Source organism: Anabrus simplex, chromosome 4, assembly GCF_040414725.1.
Source record: "Anabrus simplex isolate iqAnaSimp1 chromosome 4, ASM4041472v1, whole genome shotgun sequence".
Classification (NCBI taxonomy): Eukaryota; Metazoa; Arthropoda; class Insecta; order Orthoptera; family Tettigoniidae; genus Anabrus; species Anabrus simplex.
The window spans coordinates 214863879-214888383 of NC_090268.1; the positions used below are offsets into that span (position 1 = coordinate 214863879).

General features: G+C 38.6%; 1 protein-coding gene across 1 annotated transcript in view; it reads left to right on the top strand.

The window, feature by feature from the left end:
- The window catches only part of Golgin97 (Golgin 97), a 201340-nt gene that overhangs the window by 47472 nt on the left and 129363 nt on the right, over window positions 1–24505 (top strand). The window contains exon 5 of the mRNA XM_067145349.2: window positions 21725–21853. Within this exon, the coding sequence (XP_067001450.1) occupies window positions 21725–21853 (129 nt within the window). The remainder of the gene's footprint in view (window positions 1–21724; window positions 21854–24505) is intronic.

Below are 24505 nucleotides of genomic sequence, written 5' to 3' on the forward strand. Positions count from 1 at the left end.
AATAAATTATTGGGAAAATGAGGGTTTGAATAAGTTTTATTTTCATGCTGTGTGGAAGAATGGATTGTTTCATTTTTAGGGGGTGAAGAGATGCATATACTTTTCTGCAGACACTTGTTATATGGTCATTCCAGTTTAATGTGTCATTCATGACCACGCCTAGATTTTTTACAGACTTCTGAAAAGGTATAGCTTCACCACAGAGCATGAGGTTAGGCTGTTGTATGATGTTTAGCATATTTAAAAGTCTAGATTGTCCTTTGTCTTCTGGTATGGGCTAGAGCAATTTTGTTACTTTCATAGATCTGTCTCTGTCTTATCCTTGGCTTTGACAATATGAAAGTGACTGAGGTATGAGCGATGCTAGTAATGCCAATCCTTATGCAGCCAGTCCCTGTTATGAATGGTGTGAAAATGTTGCTCATAGGGTCGGTTGGTGTATGCATTTCAGTGGGCTTGGCAGGCTGATATGTAATAGCAACTCTGGCTCGGTGAGGAAAGCAACGGGAAACTACCTCACTCCTCATTTCCCTAGTACGCCTCTTCAGTGATGCCTAGGCCATCTATGACAGCTGATGGCAGAGCTGTTGAGGATCCCACCAGCGGAATCGCTGACGGACTGAACATAGATACACTTCCTTCCCATTCCTAGCCCTTTCCTATCCCATCATCACCATATGACCTATCTGTGTTGGTGCGTCGTAAATAACCTTTAACTGAGCTCCTTAGCTGCAGTCGCTTAAGTGCGGCCAGTATCCAATATTCGGGAGATAGTGGGTTTGAACCCCACTGTCGGCAGCCCTAAAGATGATTTTCTGTGGTTTCCCATTTTGCAAGTTGCTTTAAGTCGCACTGACACAGATAGGTCTTATGGCAACAATGGGACAGGAAAGGGCTAAGAGTTGGAAGGAAGCCGCCGTAGCCTTAATTAAGGTACATCTCTAGCATTTGCTTGGTCTGAAAATGGGAAACCATGGAAAACAATCTTCAGGGTTGCCGACAGTGGGGTTTGAACCCACTGTCTCCTGAATACTGGATACTGGCCGCACTTAAGCGATTGCAGCTATCGAGCTCGGTGGTTTCCCATTTTTTCCCCCCATTTTCACACGAGGCAAATGCTGGGGCTGTACCTTAATTAAGGCCATGGCCGCTCCCTTCCCACCCCTAGCTCTTTCCTCTCATTGCCATAAGACCTATCTGTGTCGGTGCGACGTACAAAAGAAACCTGTAAAAAATCTAATTTCTTAATCTATGCATCATTTACATCTCTTTTTAAATATATTTCTACTATGTACGTCTTTAATTACAGCCAGAAGGGAATTCCAGAAGTGTATGGTTGCAGGTAGGCATGAATTGCTGTAACTTGCCTTAAGATAAATTGGGAAACTCATCAAAAAATAGGTTTCTGATCTTTTATGAATACTGTTTGGGGATGACAGATATTTATGATCTGTTCTCAGATAACTTGCTATACATGTACAGAGGATGTTGTGGACAAGTGAGACCGAACGAAGGTTTCTTCTTTCTGCTAAATATAACCACGACAGCTGTTCAGAACAGGGTGATATATGGCAAATACCTGGGAATATTTAGTATAACACTGACGCATGTATTATAAGCCTGCTGAAGTTTGGCGCTAAGTGTGCTGTTTAGGTTGTAAAAGTAAGGCCAAGGTTCTTTACAGTTTCATTTATTGCTGTCGTGTGTAATGGGATTGGAGGAATTTTAACACTTTTCAGTTTGGTGTGATTATTTTTGGATCCTATTATGATTGCTTGTGATTTGAATCAATTAACTTTAAGAGACTAATTTTTAGTCCAGTCTTTTATGCCTTTTATGTCATTCGGTTTATTAATGTCTAGTTGGGTGTCTTTCAGGTTTGTATATATAGTTACGTCATCTACATAGAAATGGTATTTACAGGTTTTTATGTATTCTGGTGAGTCATTTAAGTACAGTGAAAAGAGTAGCGGCGCAAGAACACTGCCCTGAACTACACGGATTTTTGATACAGCCCGCCTGGTGGCCATGATTTTTAACCCTTAGGACTCACGCAGCGGGCCATGCTCGACAACAAAATTATCCTGTACAGATCTTTCAATTTCAAACTTTGTATTGCTATAATCTCTTTGAACTCAGGCTTTGTGGAGCATTCTTTGAAGACTGTGCAAGTTTATAAACAGACATTGCTTAGAAACATGGCGTCGTTCGATGAGCATGAAAAGTAATTAGCGAGATTTGTAGACGAAAGTGATGTTGATTCGATCAATAGTGGGAGCAACAGCTGGAAACTACATATGATGATGGGAGCAATTTTTAATTAAATGGTGATGAAGTTATTGTGGAAATAGATTGTGTTAGAGAATTCAGTGAGGAAGACTCCGATAACGAGAAAATTATACGAAATGATAGTGCTGATACCTCTACTGACGGCTGGAAGGATTACCGTGACTGGGACTTTGACTTAAACTAATCCCATTCACAGATACTCCGAGTCATAAACCACACCGTGGGACTAAATATAAGAGTGATCTTGATTCTTTTCAGTTATTCATGACGGATAGGTCATTATGGTAATTGTGCGCGAAACTAACCGGTATGCCAATGTAAACATTCAGAAGGCTACACCCCTAAATCGTTGTTTACATTTCTTTTATTGTCGTCCACCGAAGAGAAGTAATGATTGCAGTTTTCAGTGAGCGAGAAGTGAAGGGATGACGACGTGAGATAGTGTTTTTCTGTAATGCACATACAAGAAAGCGTGGTTTACATCCTGCCGAGTGTTTTGAGAATTTACACACAAAGAACAATTACTGATGAAAATGTGACTGAGATCATTTCAGGGTTTAAAATGCTGAACATTGCACCTGAGTATTGTATTATACATATATTTCGTATTTTTATAAATATGCTGCCCATATGTTTTTGCAGTCAAAGCATATTTTTAAATGGAGCTGGAGAGGCAAGCATGTTCAGAAAGAAATGGAGGGCTAACGGTTAAGGCGTCAAGTCCATAATGGTTTGACACAGTGGTTTGCTAGTTCGAGTTCCGTTTCTCGAAAAAAATTCTCCGTGAGAATGTTGGCTGGCAGGTTAGGAGAGGTGATGGTATACAATTTCTAATCACTAGATTGTGTGCCAAAAGCCTGGATTCAATTACAGATCTTTCCACAGGGTTCATATGGAGTGAGGGCATATGATGTCGTTGATGGCGATTCATCCGTCGGATGGGGACATAAAGCTTTGAGCAGACCCCTTGGTGTTATTCGATAGGAGTACACTACGTGCTGACACTGGTTTTCACCCTCTTCCTACCTCATTATCTTCATCATCTGACATTGAAACCCACAGGTTGTCTATGGGCATCAAATAGAAAGACCTGCACCAGGCGAGCCGAACATGTCCTCGGACACGCCCGGCACTAAAAGCCATATGATAAGTACTAACTTTGATTTGTTGCCAGAGTGATACTTTTGACCTATTGATGTACTGCTGCCGTCTGATTAAATTCAAGTGTAGCCACGTCCGTGTGCTTGAAGAAAAATATAGTGCTTTTAACTTAGCTATTAATATTTTCCTGTCCACATAATCAAATTCTTTAATGAGGTCTGAAAGTGCAAAGATAGTCATTTCTCCATTGTCAGTTTCTACTTGAATGTCATTTGTAACTATCACTAGTGCTATGGTTAAGTCTAAATCCTTTTTGGTATTTGTAGAGTAGTTGGTGTTTTTTAAGGATATTTGTGATCTGGTTGTGAACGACATTTTCTAATTTTTTTGATAGATGTTGATATTTTCTTAGGTATTAAAAGCTAATCAGTTAATTCTCTTTTTTTTTTCTTCCCAGCAGCTGTCAGTCATTACTTTCTCTCTTTTAGTGTTAAAAAAGTGTAATGTAATTCGTGAAAAAGAACAAAAATCTCATGGCGCTACATCCCTGATGGGGCTTGACCTACCAAGAGACCGCTGCCCAGGCATGCAGATTTGCGAGGTGTCGCGTGATCAGCTGGACGAATCCTCCCAGCCATTATTCTTGTCATTCCAGACCAGGGCCACCATCTCACCATCAGTTAGCTTCTCAGTGCTCATGTAGACTGAACAGGCCTCAAACCAGCTCTCTGATCCAGTTAAAAATCCCTGGCCTGGCCAGGAATCGAACCCTAGGCCTCCAGGTAAGGGGCATAGCGTCAGAAAATATGATGATAATAATAATAATAATAATAATAATAATACCTTGGCTACTGTGTGCAGGCATTTTAATTTGACACTGTTTGGGCTGCTTGCACATCAACATCAGTGTTCTGTTTTATTGTACTAGATGGTAGAGTAAGCCAGATCTCTATTGAGTTTTGATTAATTTGTCAGGTGAACACCAAGTTGGTCACCAGAGACCTCTTACTTGCTGACGTCATGTGATATTGAGCCTCAAATTTACTTTTTCCGCTCTTCAAAAATATAACTGCCTCTGCCAGGTTTGAACCCATGATCTTGAGATTCGGAAACCAGTGTTTTACCATTGATTTATAGAGGGAGCTAATTAGTGACAATTATGTAAACAAACCCTTTTTGTGATACATTTTATTCTGAAGTTTAATTTCCTCATTTGTATTCCAAAAGTGGCATTAAACAGAATGTTTCAGTTTAAAACAGTTGCTTGTCCTGTTGCTTTGCGGGGATGGGTATGAAATGAGATGAATCTTCGTAACGAGTTTGTACAACCGGATGTCCTTCCTGACCTTATCCTCATCAGAGGAGTTAATGAGATGAAATGAATTATGTGATATATAGTAGCAGGAAGAGAGAGGGTGAAACCTGGTGCTGGCACATAGGGGTTTCTTTATGGATGAATCACTGTCAGCAGTGTCATATGCCCTCACTACATATGAAGAGTGGAGAGGTTTGGAATTGAATCCAGGTTTTTGGCACACAATCTAGTGATTAGAAATTGTGTACTGCCATTTGTTTTCTTACCCTGCCAATCAACATTCTGATGGTGAAATTTTTTCCACCAACAGCATCACAGTGTCAGACTGTATAGACTTGATGCCTTAATGATCGTGGCCATCAAGTGGGCTAATTGAAAACAGTTAATAATTGACAAAAATGAGATATTTCACTTATCTGACTGTTATTTTTGAATCTGTATAGAAATTGGCTATGTATTACAAAAAGCAAAACAGCTATGATAAGACATTTTAGCTACAAGGAGTGAATGAAACAAAGCATTATATTACATTTCACCATTCACAGCACACAAAATCTGTCAAAATTCACATTTATGCACTTAGTCTGAATGCAATAAATTTTTGCAGCACTGAATAAGAGTCCACTTGATGGTTTTGTTACTAGAGCAAACCTTATACAGTCTTGATATCCTTTTGGGAGATTTTATGTCACCGAATTACAATGAAGGGCTTTTATTTGTTGCTTGAGAAACATTGCCACAATAATTTTCCCTCTTCACATCAAACTGTGATTATTTCTTGTTCTTCAAGCCAGCAGTAAAGATATGCCGTCACTCCTTCCAAAGACTATTACTTTGAAGCTTGCTACCTGCAGACTCTTTTAATTGGCCAAATTAACCCTTTTAGATCCTTTGTTGGGCTCAGTTTTGTCTTGTTACACAGTTCAGATCCTATGTTGGACCTGGTCTGACTGATCTTTAATGTTAAATTTCTTGTAAATTTGTGGGAAAATGACAGACATGCTTCACCTTGTATGTAGAATAACTATTTCTCAGTATAGTGCTGACATTTACAAGTAATTTGTTTTGCTTTAGAAGTGCTGTGACCGGGTGAGTTGGCCGTGCGGTTAGGGGCGTGCGGCTGTGAGCTTGCATCCGGGGGATAGTGGGTTCGAATCCCACTGTCGGCAGACCTGAAGATGGTTTTCCGCGCTTTCCCATTTTCAAACCAGGCAAATGCTGGGACTATACCTTAATTAAGGCTACGGCCGCTTCCCTCCAGCTCCACGTAAAGCCACTAGCAAAAAAAAAAAGAAAAAAAAAAGAAAGTACTGTGTTTGAAAATATATCATGTATGAAATAATTTTCATAGGCTATAGCATCTACTAGCTGTGGTATGCATACTGACAATATTTATGAGCAGTTGTATGATAGTGATTCTAATGTTGATTTTTGTCTTAACGGGAAACTGCATGTCACTGATGCTCAAGAGGGCAAGAAAACAGGATTGTATTGTATGTTCAGACAACAAATTGATGGCTGGTAGGGTGGAGATGTCATTTTTCTATGGAACCTATCCGAGGAACCCAGGACTCCATTCTAACTAGTGCTTCTGAAAGTAACGCCTGATGAAAAGAGATTGCTGCGAGTGTTGCTGATTGATTGATTGATTGATTGATTGATTGATTGATTGATTGATTGATTGATTGATAATATAAAATTTAATGCATATTTACTTTCAAATTGGTATACGTATAATATAAATATGTGTAATTTTTGCCTTATTCACCTGATTTTGTACTGGATCTGCAAGGGGAAATGTTGTTGGACTCCAAAGGGTTAAGGTTCCTTCTATTGGTAAAATATACCACATAGCAAATACAGAAAGAACTACCTCAAGTTAGACAATGCATTGGTTATATCAACACTGAACACTTCTTGCAACATTTCTGAGTGTTTATATAATCGACGTGGGCATTCAAGGGGTTTAAACTGTCCCATTTTTCCTTTGAGAAGGCTCTGAAAACACTTTCAGCTTTCCATGCTTGTTATAAAATATAACTATAATGGCAAGGTTTTTAGCATAATTAACCTGAGTCTCTGGGCAGATGAGTAGGGCCTGACAACCTCGTTTAGGAGTCACCACATCATGTCGAACTGATGATCCTAAAGAATTTGTCTGTTTTATTGTCAGTTATTTTCTAATATGTTTTGTTTGTCAACAATAATTCTGTCCCAAAATTTCTTTAAGACCAATTTATTTTTAGCCCTCTTTGTTTGTTTTTGTTTTTACCCCCCACCCCAATGGACCTTAGTCCATAAAGCGACTGCTGCTCAGCCCAAAAGCCTGTAGATTACAAGTTGAGGATTGTCAGCAGGGCATATCCTCTCAGCTGTTTTTCTTGGCTTTCTAGACTGGGGCTGCTGTGTTGCAGTCAGGTGGTAGCTCAACAGTTGTAATTATTTAGGGTGAAGGGACCTGGAACTAGCCCTAACATCCAGGTAAAATCCCTAATGTGGCTGAGAATTGAACCTAGGGCCTCTGGGTGAGAGGAAGGCATGCTACTCTTAGACCACAGGGCCGGCCAGCCTTGTCTCATAATCGGAAATGCCAGCTATTCTGGATTTCCCATAGTTTTCTTTATACCGCACCGACACAAGTAGGTCTTGTGGTGATGATGGGATATGAAAGGGCTAGAATCGGGAAGGAAGCAACTGTGGTGAAAAAAATGGGAAACCACAGAAAACCATCTTGAAGGCTGCCAACAGTGTGGTTTGAAATTCTGTAGTTTCACGCATACACTATGGCATTACTAAGCGATATTTATAGTTATGGCTTTAACGAAATCTAAACGCTCTTTATAAATTCTCCATTTCTCCTGCAAACATAGAACACAAAGGCTCCCTGTGAGAAAATAGTTTGTCTGAAATTTTTAAAATAAGTTAGTGACATTAGTCTACAACCTCCAGTAACGAGCATTTTGGATTGATTACTACTTCTGCTCCATACTTTTGTTGCAGATTTATACGTATTTATTTTGGTGAGTGAAGAGCAACATTAAATAAAATAATAAGATGATGTCGTGTAAACGTAAAAACAATGAAGAGCCAAGTGACTGGACAAAAGCAATCTGCAGCGAGCAGTGGTTTGAAGAACACTTTTTCTCCCCCGTAGGGCCATCAAAAATGTCACCGAAGTTGTGATTTTTCTGTTAAACATGGGGGCCACAATGACTGCACACCAGAATTGATTAGTTTAACCATGTTGGTTCAGTCTTGTCCGTATTGACTTATATTCAATTTCTATGAAGCACTTTTCTGCCTTGCTTCTTTGCTTCTTACGAGGCGAGCTGCTACTTAATTAGAAATAGGAAAGACTTCTACCTATCAATACTTATTTATTGCACTTATTATGCTACAGTACCGGTTTCAACCCCGTACATAGGGCCATCTTCAGCTGAAATATACATTCATATATAGATCATGAAGCTATGATTAAGATTACATTGTCTGAGGAATGCCGTATTTATGATAACAAGTATTTGGTCACGTCCAGATGGTGCATGTCAAAACGGGAACTGGTGTGTATGTCACTATGTGTGACAATGCATTTGTATGTCTATAATGATATGCTTTAGGTCTTAAAATTAATTTATAAAACACTATCTCCACTTAAAACTAACTCATAAGTATGTAAGATAAAAACAATATATGTAGGAACACTTCATGCACATGAACGTTTGTGTCTTGCATGTTATTCAGTTCATCGGTTGACTTCTGTGTTCAAGTCTTATTTTCGTAGTTGTACATTTGGTTGATGTTTTTGGAGCTTGAATGATATGATTTGCTTGTAAAATTACCACATTATATGTATAAAAGATTTTGTTTTTAAGTATATACATAGAATAAAACACTTTCCAAGTTTAAAAAGTGCCAGGCGTATGTTTACAATTAGGATAAAATATGTATATTCAGCTCTGCTGTGTGTTGAATCTTGTTGTTTTATGTTAAAATTGAATCATGTTTTCCTGCGACATCCGTAAAATTTGAGTGGCATTGGATTCAAAGTGGTGGCTCCTTTCCCTCTGTAGCTGTACAGTGATGTTATAATTATCTGAGCTCTGAGTGATATTTTATGTTGAAGGAATGTCTAAGGATTGTGTGTGCTAATTTGAATATGTACTTACTGTTATTGGTGTGGTCGAGTTGCATTTGATATGTGAGCTTGTTGTGTACTGCTTTGTGTTCGTCTTGGGCTCATACTAGCTCCTGTTAGGGGAAGGGAAGGAAGGGTAGGGAGAGTTGCTGTTGTGGGGGTAGGGGTGGAGCTAGGTGTGTCATTTGATGTTTCTCTGTCACGTGTCATGTTTTGTTTATTGATTATCTTAAGGTAACCGTTTTTTAGGGCAAGGATGACTGTATTGAAGATGATGTTAGTTTTTTCTGTAATTTCATTTCTGTTGAAATTTGGATTGGTATACTGATCTAGAGAAATGTAAAATTCTTCTGTTATGTTGAGCAGGGGGCCCTAAGGGTTTATGTTCAGGATTTGCATCTTGTTCTTGATGGTCGTGAAACTGTGTTTATAGTCTTCGATATGTTGGCCTATTGAGGAAAAATGGTTGTGTTTTACAGGATTTATGTGTTCATTATATCGGGTTAGAAAGTTCCTACTGGTGCGTCCGACATAGCTTGTCTCACAGTTATTGTATTTAATATGGTACACCCCTGAGTGGTTGTATTTATTGTTGCTGTTGATTGTCCTGACATTGTGTATGATATTGGTACTGTTGTGTGTAGTCTTAAGTTACATACACGTCAGTTCCCGTTTTGACGTGCCCCATTTGGACGTGACCAAATATTTGTTATCATATGGCATTCCTCAGACAATGTAATCTTAATCATAGCTTCATGATCTATTGATGATGTATTGTTCAGCTGAAGATGACCCTATGTAGTGGGTCGAAGTGGGTACTGTAGCATAATAAGTGCAATAAATAAGTATTGATAGGTGGAAGTCCTTTCCTATTTCTAATTGTGTAGTTCGTCAATACGGATATGAAGATCATAGATTACGAGCTGCTACTTGTCGCTATGCTGCCAGTTAAGTAAATGTGTAACCTTGTAAAGCCATTGGCAGCAAGCAGAAGTGCAAGGACATGTTTGTTTGGTTCAGGCAGGTGTAATGTTGTTTTGATTTTGACAAATTTGGTACCAGCTGAAACTGAAGAATTTGACGGTTGAAATGGATGCATGGTCGGACAGGATTAAGAGGAGAAATTTCCAATTTATATGAAAGGTCTTAGAACTATAGCAGTGTAAATAAGGACTTAAGGAAAGGAGAAGTTTCAAGAAAAGAGCAGAAAGCATTTTAAATTTTAGTATATAGTGACTAATTCAATAGGTTTTATTCATTTTATGATTTGAAACTTATTCCATTTTTAAAGTTTTTACTAAATGACATAGTAAGTGTAAGTGAACACAAAGGAAATATTTTAAAGAGTTCAAGATTTATATATAATTTGTTTTGTTGATGACTGTGTTGTACAAATATATCATGTCCAAAAATTTTGTTTGATGTTTTTGCACCGCTGAAGAAGAGAGCAGTAGCTCTCGAAACATGTACGGTAGATAATTAAAATAAAATGTAAAGTATTGTCAAGGCAGAAAAGTGTTTCATAGAAATTGACTGCACACCATGCGTAATCTTAAAAAAAAAAAAAAAAAAAACCATGAAGAATGTGTATATATTGTACCGGTTACGACCTGTACATAAGTATTTTTTGAGCATAAGTTACGTTTATTTACCACGCGTAATGTTCCGAGCGCGTCTGGTTTGTTTCCCAGCAGCGAGGACCAGCTAGCGAAGTGTATGACGACTGTGAGCTGTGACGTAGCCACAGGGGCTAGCTAGGCCGCCCGCTCATCTCAACACGTGTTGCCAGCCTTGACTGGTATTTTCTGGATTCCACGTCATTTGTTCTAGTGAGTTCGATGGAGAAAATTTGGAAATTTCTATAATAATTGTGCTAGCGAGTCGAGCGATATGTCATCTTGTTTGGGATCACCTAAACGTCCCAATGCACGAGTTTCAAGCAAATCCATCGAAGGATTCGGGAGATATTCAATCAAACCGTATTATGACGTAGACATCCCGGATTGGATAAAAAGGGAACCTACTGTAGCCTATTCACACAGTCTCAGCTGAGTAGTCAGCGAGGACACTCTTGCTGCTACTATCATCGTGGAACTCTGTCATTATACAAGTGTGGGAAGACGATTCTTCCAAGTTTTATAAAGTGGACTCGTAAGACTTCGAGTGTGGTAGAAATTTTTCTAAGTCTTCGTAATTGAACTTGGAATATTTACAAGTGTTCATTGAAGGGACTTGTATTATTTACGTGTCATCGAAGTTGGAATTTTTCTAAGTGTTAACTAAATGGACTTGTATTATTTCCATGGGTTCGAGACCCGAATTCTTCAAAGTGTTCACTGAACATTATTTACGTGTCTTCGAAGTTGGAATTTTCTAAGTGTTAACTGAGTGGACTTGTATTATTTACGCGTCTTCGAAGCTGGAATTTTTCTAAGTGTTCACCGAACGGACTTGTATTATTTACGCGTAAACGAGATTGGAACTTTTCTAAGTGTTCGTAAAATGGACTTGTGTTTTTTACGTGGAATATTTGCAACTGTTGAGAAACTCATTCTTCTAATAGACAGTGATTGATTAACATTGCTAGTGATGAACTTTAACTTTCCAACGGCTTTGAACAAAGTCAGGATTTCACTTGCATTTACTCAAAGACTTGTACATTTGCCAGTGTTGGTCTAAAAGACTTATAAATTTCGTCAGTGAATTTATTTATGTGAATGGACTTGTGTTTTCGTCAGTGGTCACTCAAAGACTTTATGAATTTCACCAGTGATTAACTTTAAATATATTCAGACTTCCAAGTGAATGGACTTGTGTTTTTTTCGTTCGAGTTTGGGCAAAGACTTGCACCTTCGCCAGTAATGAACTTTGAGTTTAACTATAATTTCGCAAGAAGGAACTTGTATTTTTCGTTGCCAAACGTTATTCAGAGACGAAGATTTTCCTAGTGATGAACTCGCATATCATTTTAGGAGTGTTGGAAGTCTTGATGTACAATTATCAATATCTCTGCTTATAAGTTGATCATCCAAGGTGTTCATGGACTCAGTGCTACTAGTGACCTTAGGAACATCAATCCTCTCAGTCTCATTGGGCTGAGGTAGTACGTGACTATCTAGAACATCGCCTGGATCATCGGGGTTCAACCCGGGCATCACAGTTCGAGTCATCTCTACTTGCCGTCAATCCAGACAGTCCAGCTGCCTCTGCCTGGAGTATCTGGAGTCCCTAGAATCCCTGGAGTCTTCTGGAACGTGCTTCAACCAGCTTGGCTTGGTGAGCTGGAGAACCCAAGCCATACTATTGGAATACGAGGAAGACAGTCCATTTCTACTTAGAGGTGATGTGCAAACTCAAGACTTATTTGAATAAACTCTTATACAATCAGAGTCAAAGTTTTCCGTAGATAGGACCCTACCTCCTGTACCGAGCCCTAGCTACAATTAACCCAGTTTTTCACCCTGAGAACTCTATTTCATGCCCCTATCAAATTTAATCTGAGAGTCAGGCTCTTTTACTGGTACAGTATCGAGGGGCAGTGCAAGACACTTTTTTTTTGCTACAAAATGTAGCAATAATGTTGTTTTGCAGCTGAAGGTTATTTTACACATCTTTTTGTGTTTGTTGAAGATGACTTTCTCTTATCTCCTTATGAGAGATAGTGGCCTGTTTTGTCGTGTTTAAAAGTGAATTTTCTATTTGTTTGCAATTTTTGTTTTATTAACTACATTTTTTGTCTAATTCACTCCGTTTTAGTCTGTTTTGCTGTTTTTTTAATTTTAATTTGCATGAAATATTTGATTTCACCTTGGAGGCAATGCCTTATTTCATTTTAAGCTATTTTTATATAAATTTTGTAAGAAAATAAGGTGAGAGAGTACAAGTTGCTTTAAGTCGCACTGACACAGATAGGTCTTATGGCGATGATGGGACAGGAAAGGGGTAGGAGTGGGAAGGAAGCGACTGTGTCCTTAATTAGTTTACCTTAATTAATTTGCCTGGTGTGAAAATGGGAAACCATGGAAAACCATCTTCAGGGCTGCCGACAGTGGGGTTCAAACTCACTATCTCCCGAATACTGGATACTAGCCGCACTGAGATCCAGTGATTATTCTAAATTCATATTAATTTTTCATCTTTTTTATTTCTAGTCAGTGAATCTATATATGTATATATAAAAGTGGAAGTTTGTATATTTGAGATTAATAGACTCAAAAACTATTGGACCGATTTTGCTGAAAATTTCACAGTTTGTTCGTATTAATCCTGAGAAGGTTTAGGAAGCGGTTTTGAATAAAATCTGATGGGTAGTTTTTTATGATGAGTAATTTGATATAATTAATTTAATTTCAAAGCTGCACCAATATTGGATCGGCTTGATGGACAGATTGTTGCTAGGCGACAGCGACTCTGTATCATGATAGTCTGGTTTCCCCCTGTGGGTGGGGCGGTAGAATAACACCCACGGTATCCCCTGCCTGTCATAAGAGGCAACTAAACGGGGCCCCATGTTCTCTGAACTTTGGAGCATGGGTTGGCGATCACGGAGCCCTTAGCTGAGTCCTGGCGTTGCTTCCACTTACTTGTGCCAGGCTCCTCACTTTCATGTATCCTATCCGACCTCCCTTGGTCAACTCTTGTTCTTTTCCGACCCTGACAGTATTAGAGCACTCGATGCCTTGGGAGCCTTTTATTTTCACGCCCTTCGTGGCCCTTATCTTTCTTTTGCCGATACCTTCATTTTTCGAAGTGCCAGATCCCTTCCATTTTTTTCTCTCTGATTAGTGTTGTATAGAGGATGTTGCCTAGTTGTACTTCCTCTTGAAACAATAATCACTATGACCACCTGATAATCTGGTAAGAATTCCTGTATATGGGAGGATGGGAACACACCGCTGTGTTTTATAAAGTACATTTCTTGCAAATAAAGACGGCTGACAGTGTTGGCAGGCTCTGTGATCTAGGCAACGCAATGAATAGAAAGTAGAATGCACATCTTATTCGTGGTTTCCTTGTTAGTGATGGTAAAAGAAACAAAATGCGTACAAATGGTAGGTCTACCAGCGAGCACTAATTCAGAACTGTTAAAAGTGCAACCTTACCAATTAGTAAACCAAACATTCAAAAGAAAAGCACAAACATCAAGAAGAAAACAAGCACAATACTTACCGAAAGGCAGTAGCATAAAATATGAAGCGTGGAAGGCAAAGCGAGAATTAAAAAGGCCAGGATCTTACATAACTTTGACAGGTTGCCAGGTAAATACTGCTAGCTACTAAATGACACACCAGATAAATTTGAAATGAAGAAAATTTACTAAGCAAATGTAATTTGAAAATGGTATAAAATAAGAACAATAAAAAAATATATAATTCTTTTTCTGAAATTTAAAAATGCAATCAAGCTAGACGAGGAAAACAGTATTTTAAAATAAAGTAGAAATTAAGGAAAAATGAAGCTCACATAAACATAGGCTTCCGCCGAAATTAAGGTTTGAAAATTCATTAATAACTCATTACCTTACATATAGAAACATTAAAATTGGTTGCAACCGATATGCGGGCCCGCGATATAAAAACACTTTAAAACTGAAATTTGCTACACTACAAAATTCTAAGTTACAAGACGCACACAAGGACACACGAAAAAGAAGAAAATTTAGTGGCTCCAACCGCGAATAAACATTACACTAAAGAAACGAGCTAGATGAAAACACAATAAAATAATAGTGCACAGCAACCCCAACAAAATGAAGTATATAAAGGAAATTTACAATTAACGGTGCACTCATAAAAATAATAAAGGACACCGAAAACCAAACAGAAGCTACCCGTTACCGACGCGAAGCCAAGATCCCATCATAATCATCAAAGCCACCCAAAATATTAACGTATCATCAGATAAGATAAGAAGGGGTGACATGACGTAATAAAGACAAAAGCAAGGAACCCAAACAATGGGAGAAAAGATAATAAGACAACGAAAGAAAAGTCCCATTATTAAACTTAATTTCGACCAGCAAATTTCAATTTTAAGATTTTAAGTTATTAAAATAATAATAATAATAATTATCATTTATCCAAGAGGTGATAGTGCCAGTTTACATTAGCCTTACTTAATTAAATCACCAGCGATTTACATACTTTAGAACAGAGGGGGCCGTGGAATGCGCTACGATGCGAATATGAGGTGTCATTAATTGAGGCCCGTAACAATGCGATAATCATTACGTACAGATAACCAGCCACGAAGGCAATAGGACAAAATTAGACAGCAATATCAACCAAACAGGACAACACTAAGGGAGAAAACACGCACCGAAATGAATTACCAAAAAATAAAAGTAATAATAATAATAATCGTCATCATAATGAATATCAAGAAACATAGTTGGCAAAAATGCACCCTGACAAAAACGTAAGATAAAATCACTTACACAAAATATCACCTCATAGATGCATAACTAGCGATCCTCGAGCTCCCTACATTACATTAAATTTTCTTTTTCAAATGCATTCACTTCAAATATATATCAGATTTTGCTTACAAGGTTAACCAATACCAAAATAGTCGTTTATAATGTTGCTCATGTCCAAGATGAAATTACTCACACTAGTGTCTGAACGACTGGGATCCCTTCAATAAATTATAATTTTCAGTACTTACTTGGAGTAGGCCTAACGATATCCAAACTTACAAGACACTTGAAACTTTAAATTCCGATAACGGATAACTCACTGCACCAAGTTTACATGTTACATTAAGAACAAAAAAAGGGTTGGAGCACACTGGATAACTTTGAAGGAATAATAGGGCCTAGCCCTCACATTATGTTTAACCGCCGGAGTCAAGCTCCATTATAATAGCTTTCCCTTCTCGCCAAACCGTCTGCTTGGGAGCTCCATACAACACAGCCATCTTGGAGAGTAACGGCAAGCTGACTACTGCCGACTACTGAGCTCACACCGAGCTAGCCGAGAGGCAGTCCCATAATTCAATGCGTGCACAGCGAAAATGCGCAGAAGTTACAAATGATAATTCGGCGCACTACAGAGTTCAGTCAAATGCCTGACAATAATGGATAGATAACTTGAATTAAATTGGTCTGGTAACTTCCACAGTTAGGAAACAGTTCCAACAATGACCGATAATACAGATAACGGCTGGATACACAAGTCGACATGACAGATGAATAAATAAATACACTTAGATGCTTTGATGTAATAATTCAGTTATGTCCAGTAAATATTAGTTCCCATTTTCACATTACAAAAAGGTATGTAATTTATTTGTACATAGGTTGTAAACTGTTCTCTATTACATTTAAAAAATATAATTAACAAATAGTGTTGCTTTGCGTGCAGTTGCTGTTGCTTTCTCCATTAAAATAATCATGTCTCCTGAACGCCCATCAGTTGGTAGATCTACCAATGGAGCACTACAGAAAAAGTGATTATGAGCCACATATTCTCATTATTCCCACCGACATGCCATTTCATTTCAAAAGACTGCAGTTCCCGTTCGCCGTGCATTCTCAATGACCTTCATAATCTATTAGTTGATATTTGATACTCACAGATATAAGGATAGAAAGCTTCCACCTAATCAATACTTTATTTAGTCTTATTAATGTACAGGACTGGTTTAGACCCTTTTAGAGTAGAGGTCATTCTCAGCTGGTCATATATTCTAAAGTTAACGTAACATCTAATTAAAACACTAAATTCAATGAAGAGTGTCAAATGATATGAATAAAGGTGTTATAGTATCAATATTACAGTTTCTTCTTCATGGCTATAAAACAATCGTTGAGTTAAATGACCTAAATATGAGACTTAAATTCTACTATTCTACACATGGATAAAATATATTTGGTTAAAATACAATGTTCTTGTGCTTAGAATGTTCACTGTGTACTTGCAGTCCACACTAAAACTTTAGAGCTGAGTTGGTAAAATATATATAATTACACAGGTGAGTTCATACGGCGTTCTCGTATTTTTATACTTATGCTACTAAATTACACTTATATAACCAACCATATTATCTACTATTAACATGACTGTGAGTATAAAACATTGCTGGATCCAGTGATAAAAGTTATGTGATATGATTGTTGGTGTTTACACTTATGTTTAAATGTTCATAAAGTTCACTGTCTGCATATGTTATATAAAACTTCATCAATATACATGTGAATAAATCTTAATATATCAGGTACAATGTTCTTCATTTTGAAATTGTTCCATGGCGTTCATGTGATTCAATTAAAGCTTATATCTGTGCTTGGAAGCGTTATGTAGATACTCAGTTGAATTTATGTAAAATTATAGCGTGGGTTCTTGATCTTGCGACGTGCTTTCCTGAGTTTTGTGCTATTTTCGTTAAAATATCGTAACATGTTGTCTCACCTGTGTAATCACATATGTTTTACCAACTCAGCTCTAAAGTGTTAGTGTGGACTGCAAGTACACAGTGAACATTCTAAGCTCAAGAACATTGTATTTTAACCAAATATATTCTATCCATGTACTAGCTGAAATACCCGTGCTTCGCAGCGGAACATGCCGAACACCTGCCCAACCCAACGGCAAGTGCATGGCCGGCAGGTACGCGTGGAGGGGATAGGCGAGGTGCGGCGCAGAGGCCATGTTTTATAGCACAAATTTAGGTTTTTCTCACTAAACTTTGGAGATACACGAAAAGTGATAAGGACCTTGCGTATAGGGAATTAAATTTTAAACCTCATATATGCCATCGAAAGTTTGCTGTTTCTGAGCGTTCTCTTTTTATTTAAAATGGAATTATGAATGTTTGAAACCAAAGGGTGTAGTGACGTTACTAAAATGGTTGCCATCTTTAAATAGTGCAAAATATCAAAATCAAAAGTAGCCTATATGTTAAGCATATAAATAAGCTATATTCATGCAAAATTTCATGTAAATCGGACCATTGGTTCTTGTGTGATTGAGTAACACACAGACACACCATTTCATTTTATATATTACTATAGCCGTGTTGAAACACCGGATCCTGCGAGATCTCCAAAGTTCAACAACATTGGGCGTGGTCAAGATTTGGATGGGTTGCGCCGTGCTGTTGGTGAGGGGTAAGGCAATGGAGGAGCAGAAAGGAACTGGCCACCCTACCGTACATAAACTCCGGCTCAGGCACACCTCTGCGGAGGTTCGGACCTGCCTTCGGGCAAAATACACCCTTACTAGTATAGATAGAATAGTAGAATTTAAGTCTCATATTCAGGTCATTTAATTTGACGATTATTTTATAGCCATGTAGAAGAAACTGTAATATTGATACTATAACACCTTTATTCATATCATGTGACACTCTTCATTGAATTTAGTGATGTTTTAATTATGTGTTACGTTAACTTTAGAATATATGACCAGCTGAGGATGACCTCTAAAAGGGTCAAAACCAGTCCTGTACATTAATAAGAAGTATTGATTAGGTGGAAGCTTCCTATCCGTATATTTGTGAGTTCTCAATGACCATTAACAAGACACACGGCCAATTGCTTCAAATGTGTGGATTAAATCTGAAAAATCCATGCTTTTCAAACGGTCAATTCTTCGTTGCATGGTCATGAGTGGGACAGCTGAAAAATGTTTTTTTTTTGCAGAAGCCAGAAAGACCAAAAGTACTGTATATCCCTAAGCACTTGAATAAACTTTTTCAAATTTAATTGAATACATAAAATGTAATTGTCTTTCATTTATTTTGTACATTTAAATGTGTCTGCTTTCTATATGTATACCTTCATAGAAAGAGAAAGACGCTTTGCAAAAGCGAGTACAATAATGGAAAATAACAGACAATAATGCCGAAACCAATTTTTTGTGTGTCGCTGAGATGAATTATGACACTCTGGATACCTGTCGTTTAAATCCATGCTCAGCCTCCGTTGGGATGGGGTCTGAGATGGGGTGAAAAATAAATAGTCTAAAATGACTGAGATAGTGTTGAATCCACAGATTTTGGGTTCGCAAGACTGATTGGTGACAGGCTTAATGACAGTTGGAATTGTGCACACCATATCTAGAAAGCGACGGGTAAATACATACAATGATCACTTATTTTTTTGAAAGGTTCGAATACTTCCCAGGCCATTTGGGCTTCCACATGGACAAAGTTTTACTCAAAACTGAAATAATCGAAAACTTGAAATCGAACACACACAAATTCGTCTCAGTAAGCAATTCTACAAAAAAATCACTTCACACATAATTAACTAGTAGGCTAATACAAATCTTGAAGGTAAACATTCAAAAACTATCTGGGCAATGCCAGGGACTACACTAGTAAATTTAAAATTTTAATTGTTATTATATTTCGTTTCATCTCATGCCGTTAGAGGCTGGTGGCTTAGATGTTAGGCCCCTTTAAACAACAATCATCATCATCATCATCATCATCATCATCATCATCATCTGTTTATCTTAAGTGTGTGCCACTACATACAACCCCCTTTGAAGATTTGAATCTCCGGCCATAATTCCTAAATTAATTGCTCAGTTTAAATCAAAAGTTATTTTTTTCTTAATTTAGACCATATTAACTGCACACATTAGGCTAAAATTAACAAGATAAATTTTCAGTAGGGTCCTCCCTTAAACTACAACAATTTTTGACTTTGAGTGGGGGACTGTGTTTCCATTAATCATCATAATATGAAACTAAACTAAACTTTTCTGATTAATGCTGGGAATACATCCTAGGGAGTGAGAGTTATTCCATGAGTTGTACCTCCATATTCAAAGAGAATATACTAATGCACAAATGAATTAGAGATACCTAGATAGTTAGTGTGTAATATTTACTTTCACTGTGATGATGCTGGGGATGTGGCATGATAATGGACTCCAGGGGGAGCCATGCTAATCCATAGCCGCTGCACGGCCTCACATAATGCACGGAGCATGGACCTTGGTGCGCCCATCCCTCTGGACAGCATCCCAGATGTGCTCGATAGGATTGTGGTCGGATGACTTTAAGGGGCAGGAAAGCATCCTCATGTCCGTCAGGCATTCATTAAACCAGTTAGGCACAGTTTGGCAGAGATGGACCGGTACATCGCCTTGCTGTATGTACAGGTCCTGCAGGACTCTGGGTGCAAACAGATGGGTGGTTATGATCTGACAGCAGGTTCCTGTACTGTTTGCCAATGAGGAATGTTTGCAGATGTACTAGAGGTCTTGTCTCATCTTAATGTGAACAGTCCCCATACAAGGATACCCCTATCACTGGCCTGAACTGTACCCTGTGGTCAGAGAGATCCTTTGCTGACAGAACGAGTTGGCTACGTAGTTCGAGACTTTACATGCATTCGGGAGATAGTGGATTCACACCCAACTGTCAGCATCCCTGACGGTGGGTTTTGTTATTGTTTCCCATTTTCACACCAACCAAATGCTAGAGCTGTATCATAATTAAGACCACAGTTGCTACCTTTCCAGTCTTAACCCTATCCTATCATAAGACCTGCCTGAGCTGGTGTGTCATAGAACAAAAAGTAGAAGTAAAGAGTCCTCAACTCGTACCTGTTACCTCAACTTCTCTGTCCAAGCAACATTTTCTTGTGCTTTGAGAGCCCATTGACAGTGTTTCCTTGCCCATGTCAGTCTTTGTGCATTGTGGCATGCGTTGAGCAGTGGTTCCCTAGTGAGACGGTGGTTTCTCTATCCCCTTGCGAGGAGTTAATTCTGGATAACATGGCTGCTCACATTTCATTGTTGTCCCTTTTTGAATTCACAAATGATCATCTGTACTGTGACCCGTCTGTCCAGTCGTACCATCCAAGCTAGCTGACAGCGACATCTGCCATCAGCATGTCGTTCACCACAGCAGTTGACCCTGGCAGTGATGACTTTGGCTGAATCCACATAACCACAGTACACCTTCTTGATAGAGTGACATGTGGAAAGCCTAGTGCTTGCTCAGATTTTGAGGTGTAATAGCCCATATATGTGCCGTGCCCATCTGGTTGTGATCAGATGCACTGAGATCTCATCATACTCAGCCTGTGCTCAGCTGTGACCACAGCGCCATTTCACCAAAATGGCAGCTACTTCTAATTCAATTACTTATCAGTTTATATGATATAGATGTTGATTCCGATATGGAACCTGAACTATTTGTCCTGAATGAGTAAATTTATAATATCAATATAGTTGGTCCGTTATTTTTACATTATAATTTTTCCGGCTAACTCATTCCTGGTTGCCAGCATTTTGCCCCAGTGTGCTAAGTTGGGCTCATCAGTTGGTAAATAACACACCTATTACGACCCATGGCTAGTGCATAGCATGGAGGCTACTGCGTAGGCTACTTACCAATTGATGAGCCCAACTTTAACACGCTGGGGTGAAACGCTGGCAACCAGGAATGAGTTAGCTGGAAAATAAATAATGTCCAATAACATACAAACTATATTAGTATTATAAATTTACTCATTCAGGACAAATACTTCAGGTTCCCTATGGGAATCAACATCTATATGATCTGATGGCCAGGCAGGCATCAATTTTTGAAAATGAGACGAAGTCTCTCACAATACATTGGCACTGCCCATGGCTCCAAGTATCTTACGCAGTGGCCAGTTTGGCTGATGGCCTGCCTACCCAAATGGGTAGGAATAGAAATAACGTGCTTCGCTTTGCCTCCACAGTATGCAGTAGCCATGCGTCTTGATAGGTGTGTTAGCAGACTGGGGCGAAACGCTGGCAACCAGGAATGAGTTAGCTGGAAAATTTATAGTGTCCTATAACGGACCAACTATATTTGTATTATATCAATGTATATTCATTTATTTTCCTGCCATATTAAGTCCTATTTTCTCTTTCTCATTATTACTTTTCTTGCAGTTGCTTGTGAAGGAACAAGAGGTTGCAGAGAAAGTAAATGCTCTGAGAGAGAGTTCAAATCAAGTGGAGACGCTTCGAGCCGAAGTTACCCGACTTCGACGATATGAAGAAGAGCTAAGCAACTTGCAGGTATGACAAGTTCATTGGGATATGTGTGTGTGGTAAGTTTAAAAGTCAGTTGTTCATGTAGTTCTTTGTCTCAATGTTGCACATTACACGTTCGTGGAAGAATTTGTGTTGCGTGTGTGTTTCTTTTTTCCGTTCTAGTTTATCATAAATTTTATGTTGATGTATTTCAAGCTGGATTGAGTGATGTACCACAGAATGAATAGATCTCATTGGTATTGGTAACCTCATTGAATGTAGAGCATATAGGAAGAACTCTTTGTATGATGTCGGACCATACCCATTTGGCTTGTGGGTTTGTGAACTGGATCCACTGGGATTCACCCAAGATGTTTCCATTATAGGGCTTCTGGTGAAATGCAGGGGAACAGTTCCCAGATTTTTCTGTGATTTTTGTGCCCACTTTAGTGTAAGTAAACAAGTACAGGACCGATATTGTTTCTCCATTGAATTTGATGGCAAATGTACAAATTATGATTTTTAAAAAGATCTGCATAATCGGAATTATCAATTGTTACTTCCATAGCATGTTCAAAATCATTTTCATACATACATAAATACATACATACATACATACATACATACATACATACATTATCCTTATAGACCGTTATGCCTTGCACCGTTCAGTCTGCTAGCCCTTGTGAATTTACTGAACGTCGCCACAGTCCTCTATTTGCAACTAGTGCTGTGGCCTCATTTAGTTCTATACCTCTTTATCTTTAAATCATTAGAAACTGCGACTAACCATCGTTGTCTTGGTCTCCCTCTACTTCTTACCTCCATAACAGAGTCCATTATTCTCCTAGGTAACATATCCTCCTCCATTTGCCACACATGACCCCACCACCGAAGCCGGTTTATGCGTACAGCTTCATACATCGAGTTCATTCCTAAATTAGCCTTTATCTCCTCATTCCTAATTCCCTCCTGCCATTGTTCCCACCTGTTTGTACCAGCAATCATTCTTGCTACTTTCATGTCTGTTACTTCGAACTCATGAATAAGATATCCTGAGTCCACCCAGCTTTCGCTCCCATAAAGCAAAGTTGGTCTGAGAACAGACTGATGTAAAGATAGTTTCGTCTGGGAGCTGACTTCCTTCTTACAGGATACTGTTGATCGCAACTGCAAGCTCACTGCATTAGCTTTACTACACCTTGATGCAATCTCACTTACTATATTACCATCCTGGAAGAACACACAACCCAAATACTTGAAATTATCTGCTTGTTCTAGCTTTGTATCACCAATCTGACATTCAATTCTGTTGAATTTCTTACCTACTGACATCAATTTAGTCTTCAAGAGGCTAATTTTCATACCATACTCATTGCACCTATTTCCAAGTTCCAAGATATTAGACTGCAGGCTTTAGCAGTCCTTCCTGTTCCCTTGCTTATAGATAGGTGCAATTACTGCTTTTGTCCAATCTGAAGGTATCTTACCAACACTCCATGCTAATCTTACTACTCTATGAAGCCATTTCATCCCTGCCTTCCCACTATATTTCACCATTTCAGGTCTAGCTTCATCTATTCCTGCTACTTTATTACAAAGGAGTTTATTTACCATCCTTTCTACTTCCTCAAGCGTAATTTCACCAACATCATTTTCCTCCTCCCCATGAGCTTGGTTGTTCGCAACACCACCAGGAAGATTTCCTTTTACGTCGAGAAGATGTTCAAAATATTCTCTCCACCTCTCCAGTGATCCCCTGGAATCTATTATGAGTTCACCTGAATTACTCAAAACACTGTTCATCTCCTCCTTCCCTCCCTTCCTAGGATTCTTTATTACTGTCCAGAAAGGTTTCCCTGCTGCTTGACCTAGCCTTTCCAGGTTATTACCAAAATCTTCCCACGATTTCTTTTTGGATTCAACAACTATTTGTTTCGCTCTGTTTCTTTCATCTACGTACAATTCCCTGTCTGCATCGCCCTTGTTTGGAGCCATTTCTGATAAGCCTTCTTTTTACGTTTTTATGTTTACACACAGTTGTTCCTAGGCATTCCCTTGCTGTTTCTACTACAGCATCCCTGTGTGCCACCTATTCTCTTTCTATATCTTGAACCTGCTTACTGTCTACTGTTCGAAATTTCTCACTAATCATATCCATGTACTTCTGTCTAATTTCCTCATCCTGGAGATTTTCTACCATTATTCGTTTGCAGACATATTTCACTTTCTCTACCCTAGGCCTAGAGATAGTTTACTACAGATCAGATAGTGGTCTGTATCATCAAAATATCCCCGGAAAACTCGTACATTCCTAACAGATTTCCTGAATTTGAAGTCTGTTAAGATATAGTCTATTATGGATCTGGTACCCATAGCCTCCCATGTGTAACGGTGAATAGCCATATGCTTGAAGAATGTATTCGTAACTGCTAAACCTATACTAGCACAGAAGTCCAGCAAACGCTTCCCATTTGCATTAGCTTCCATATCTTCCCCACAGTTACCAATCACCCTTTCGTGTCCTTCAGTTCTATTTCCAACTCTCGCATTGAAATCGCCCATTAGCACTACCCTACCCTTGCTGTTGACCCTGACCACAATGTCACTCAATGCTTCATAAAACTTGTCAACTTCATCCTCATCTACACCCTCACAGGGTTAATACACTGAGACAATTCTCGTCCTAATTCCTCC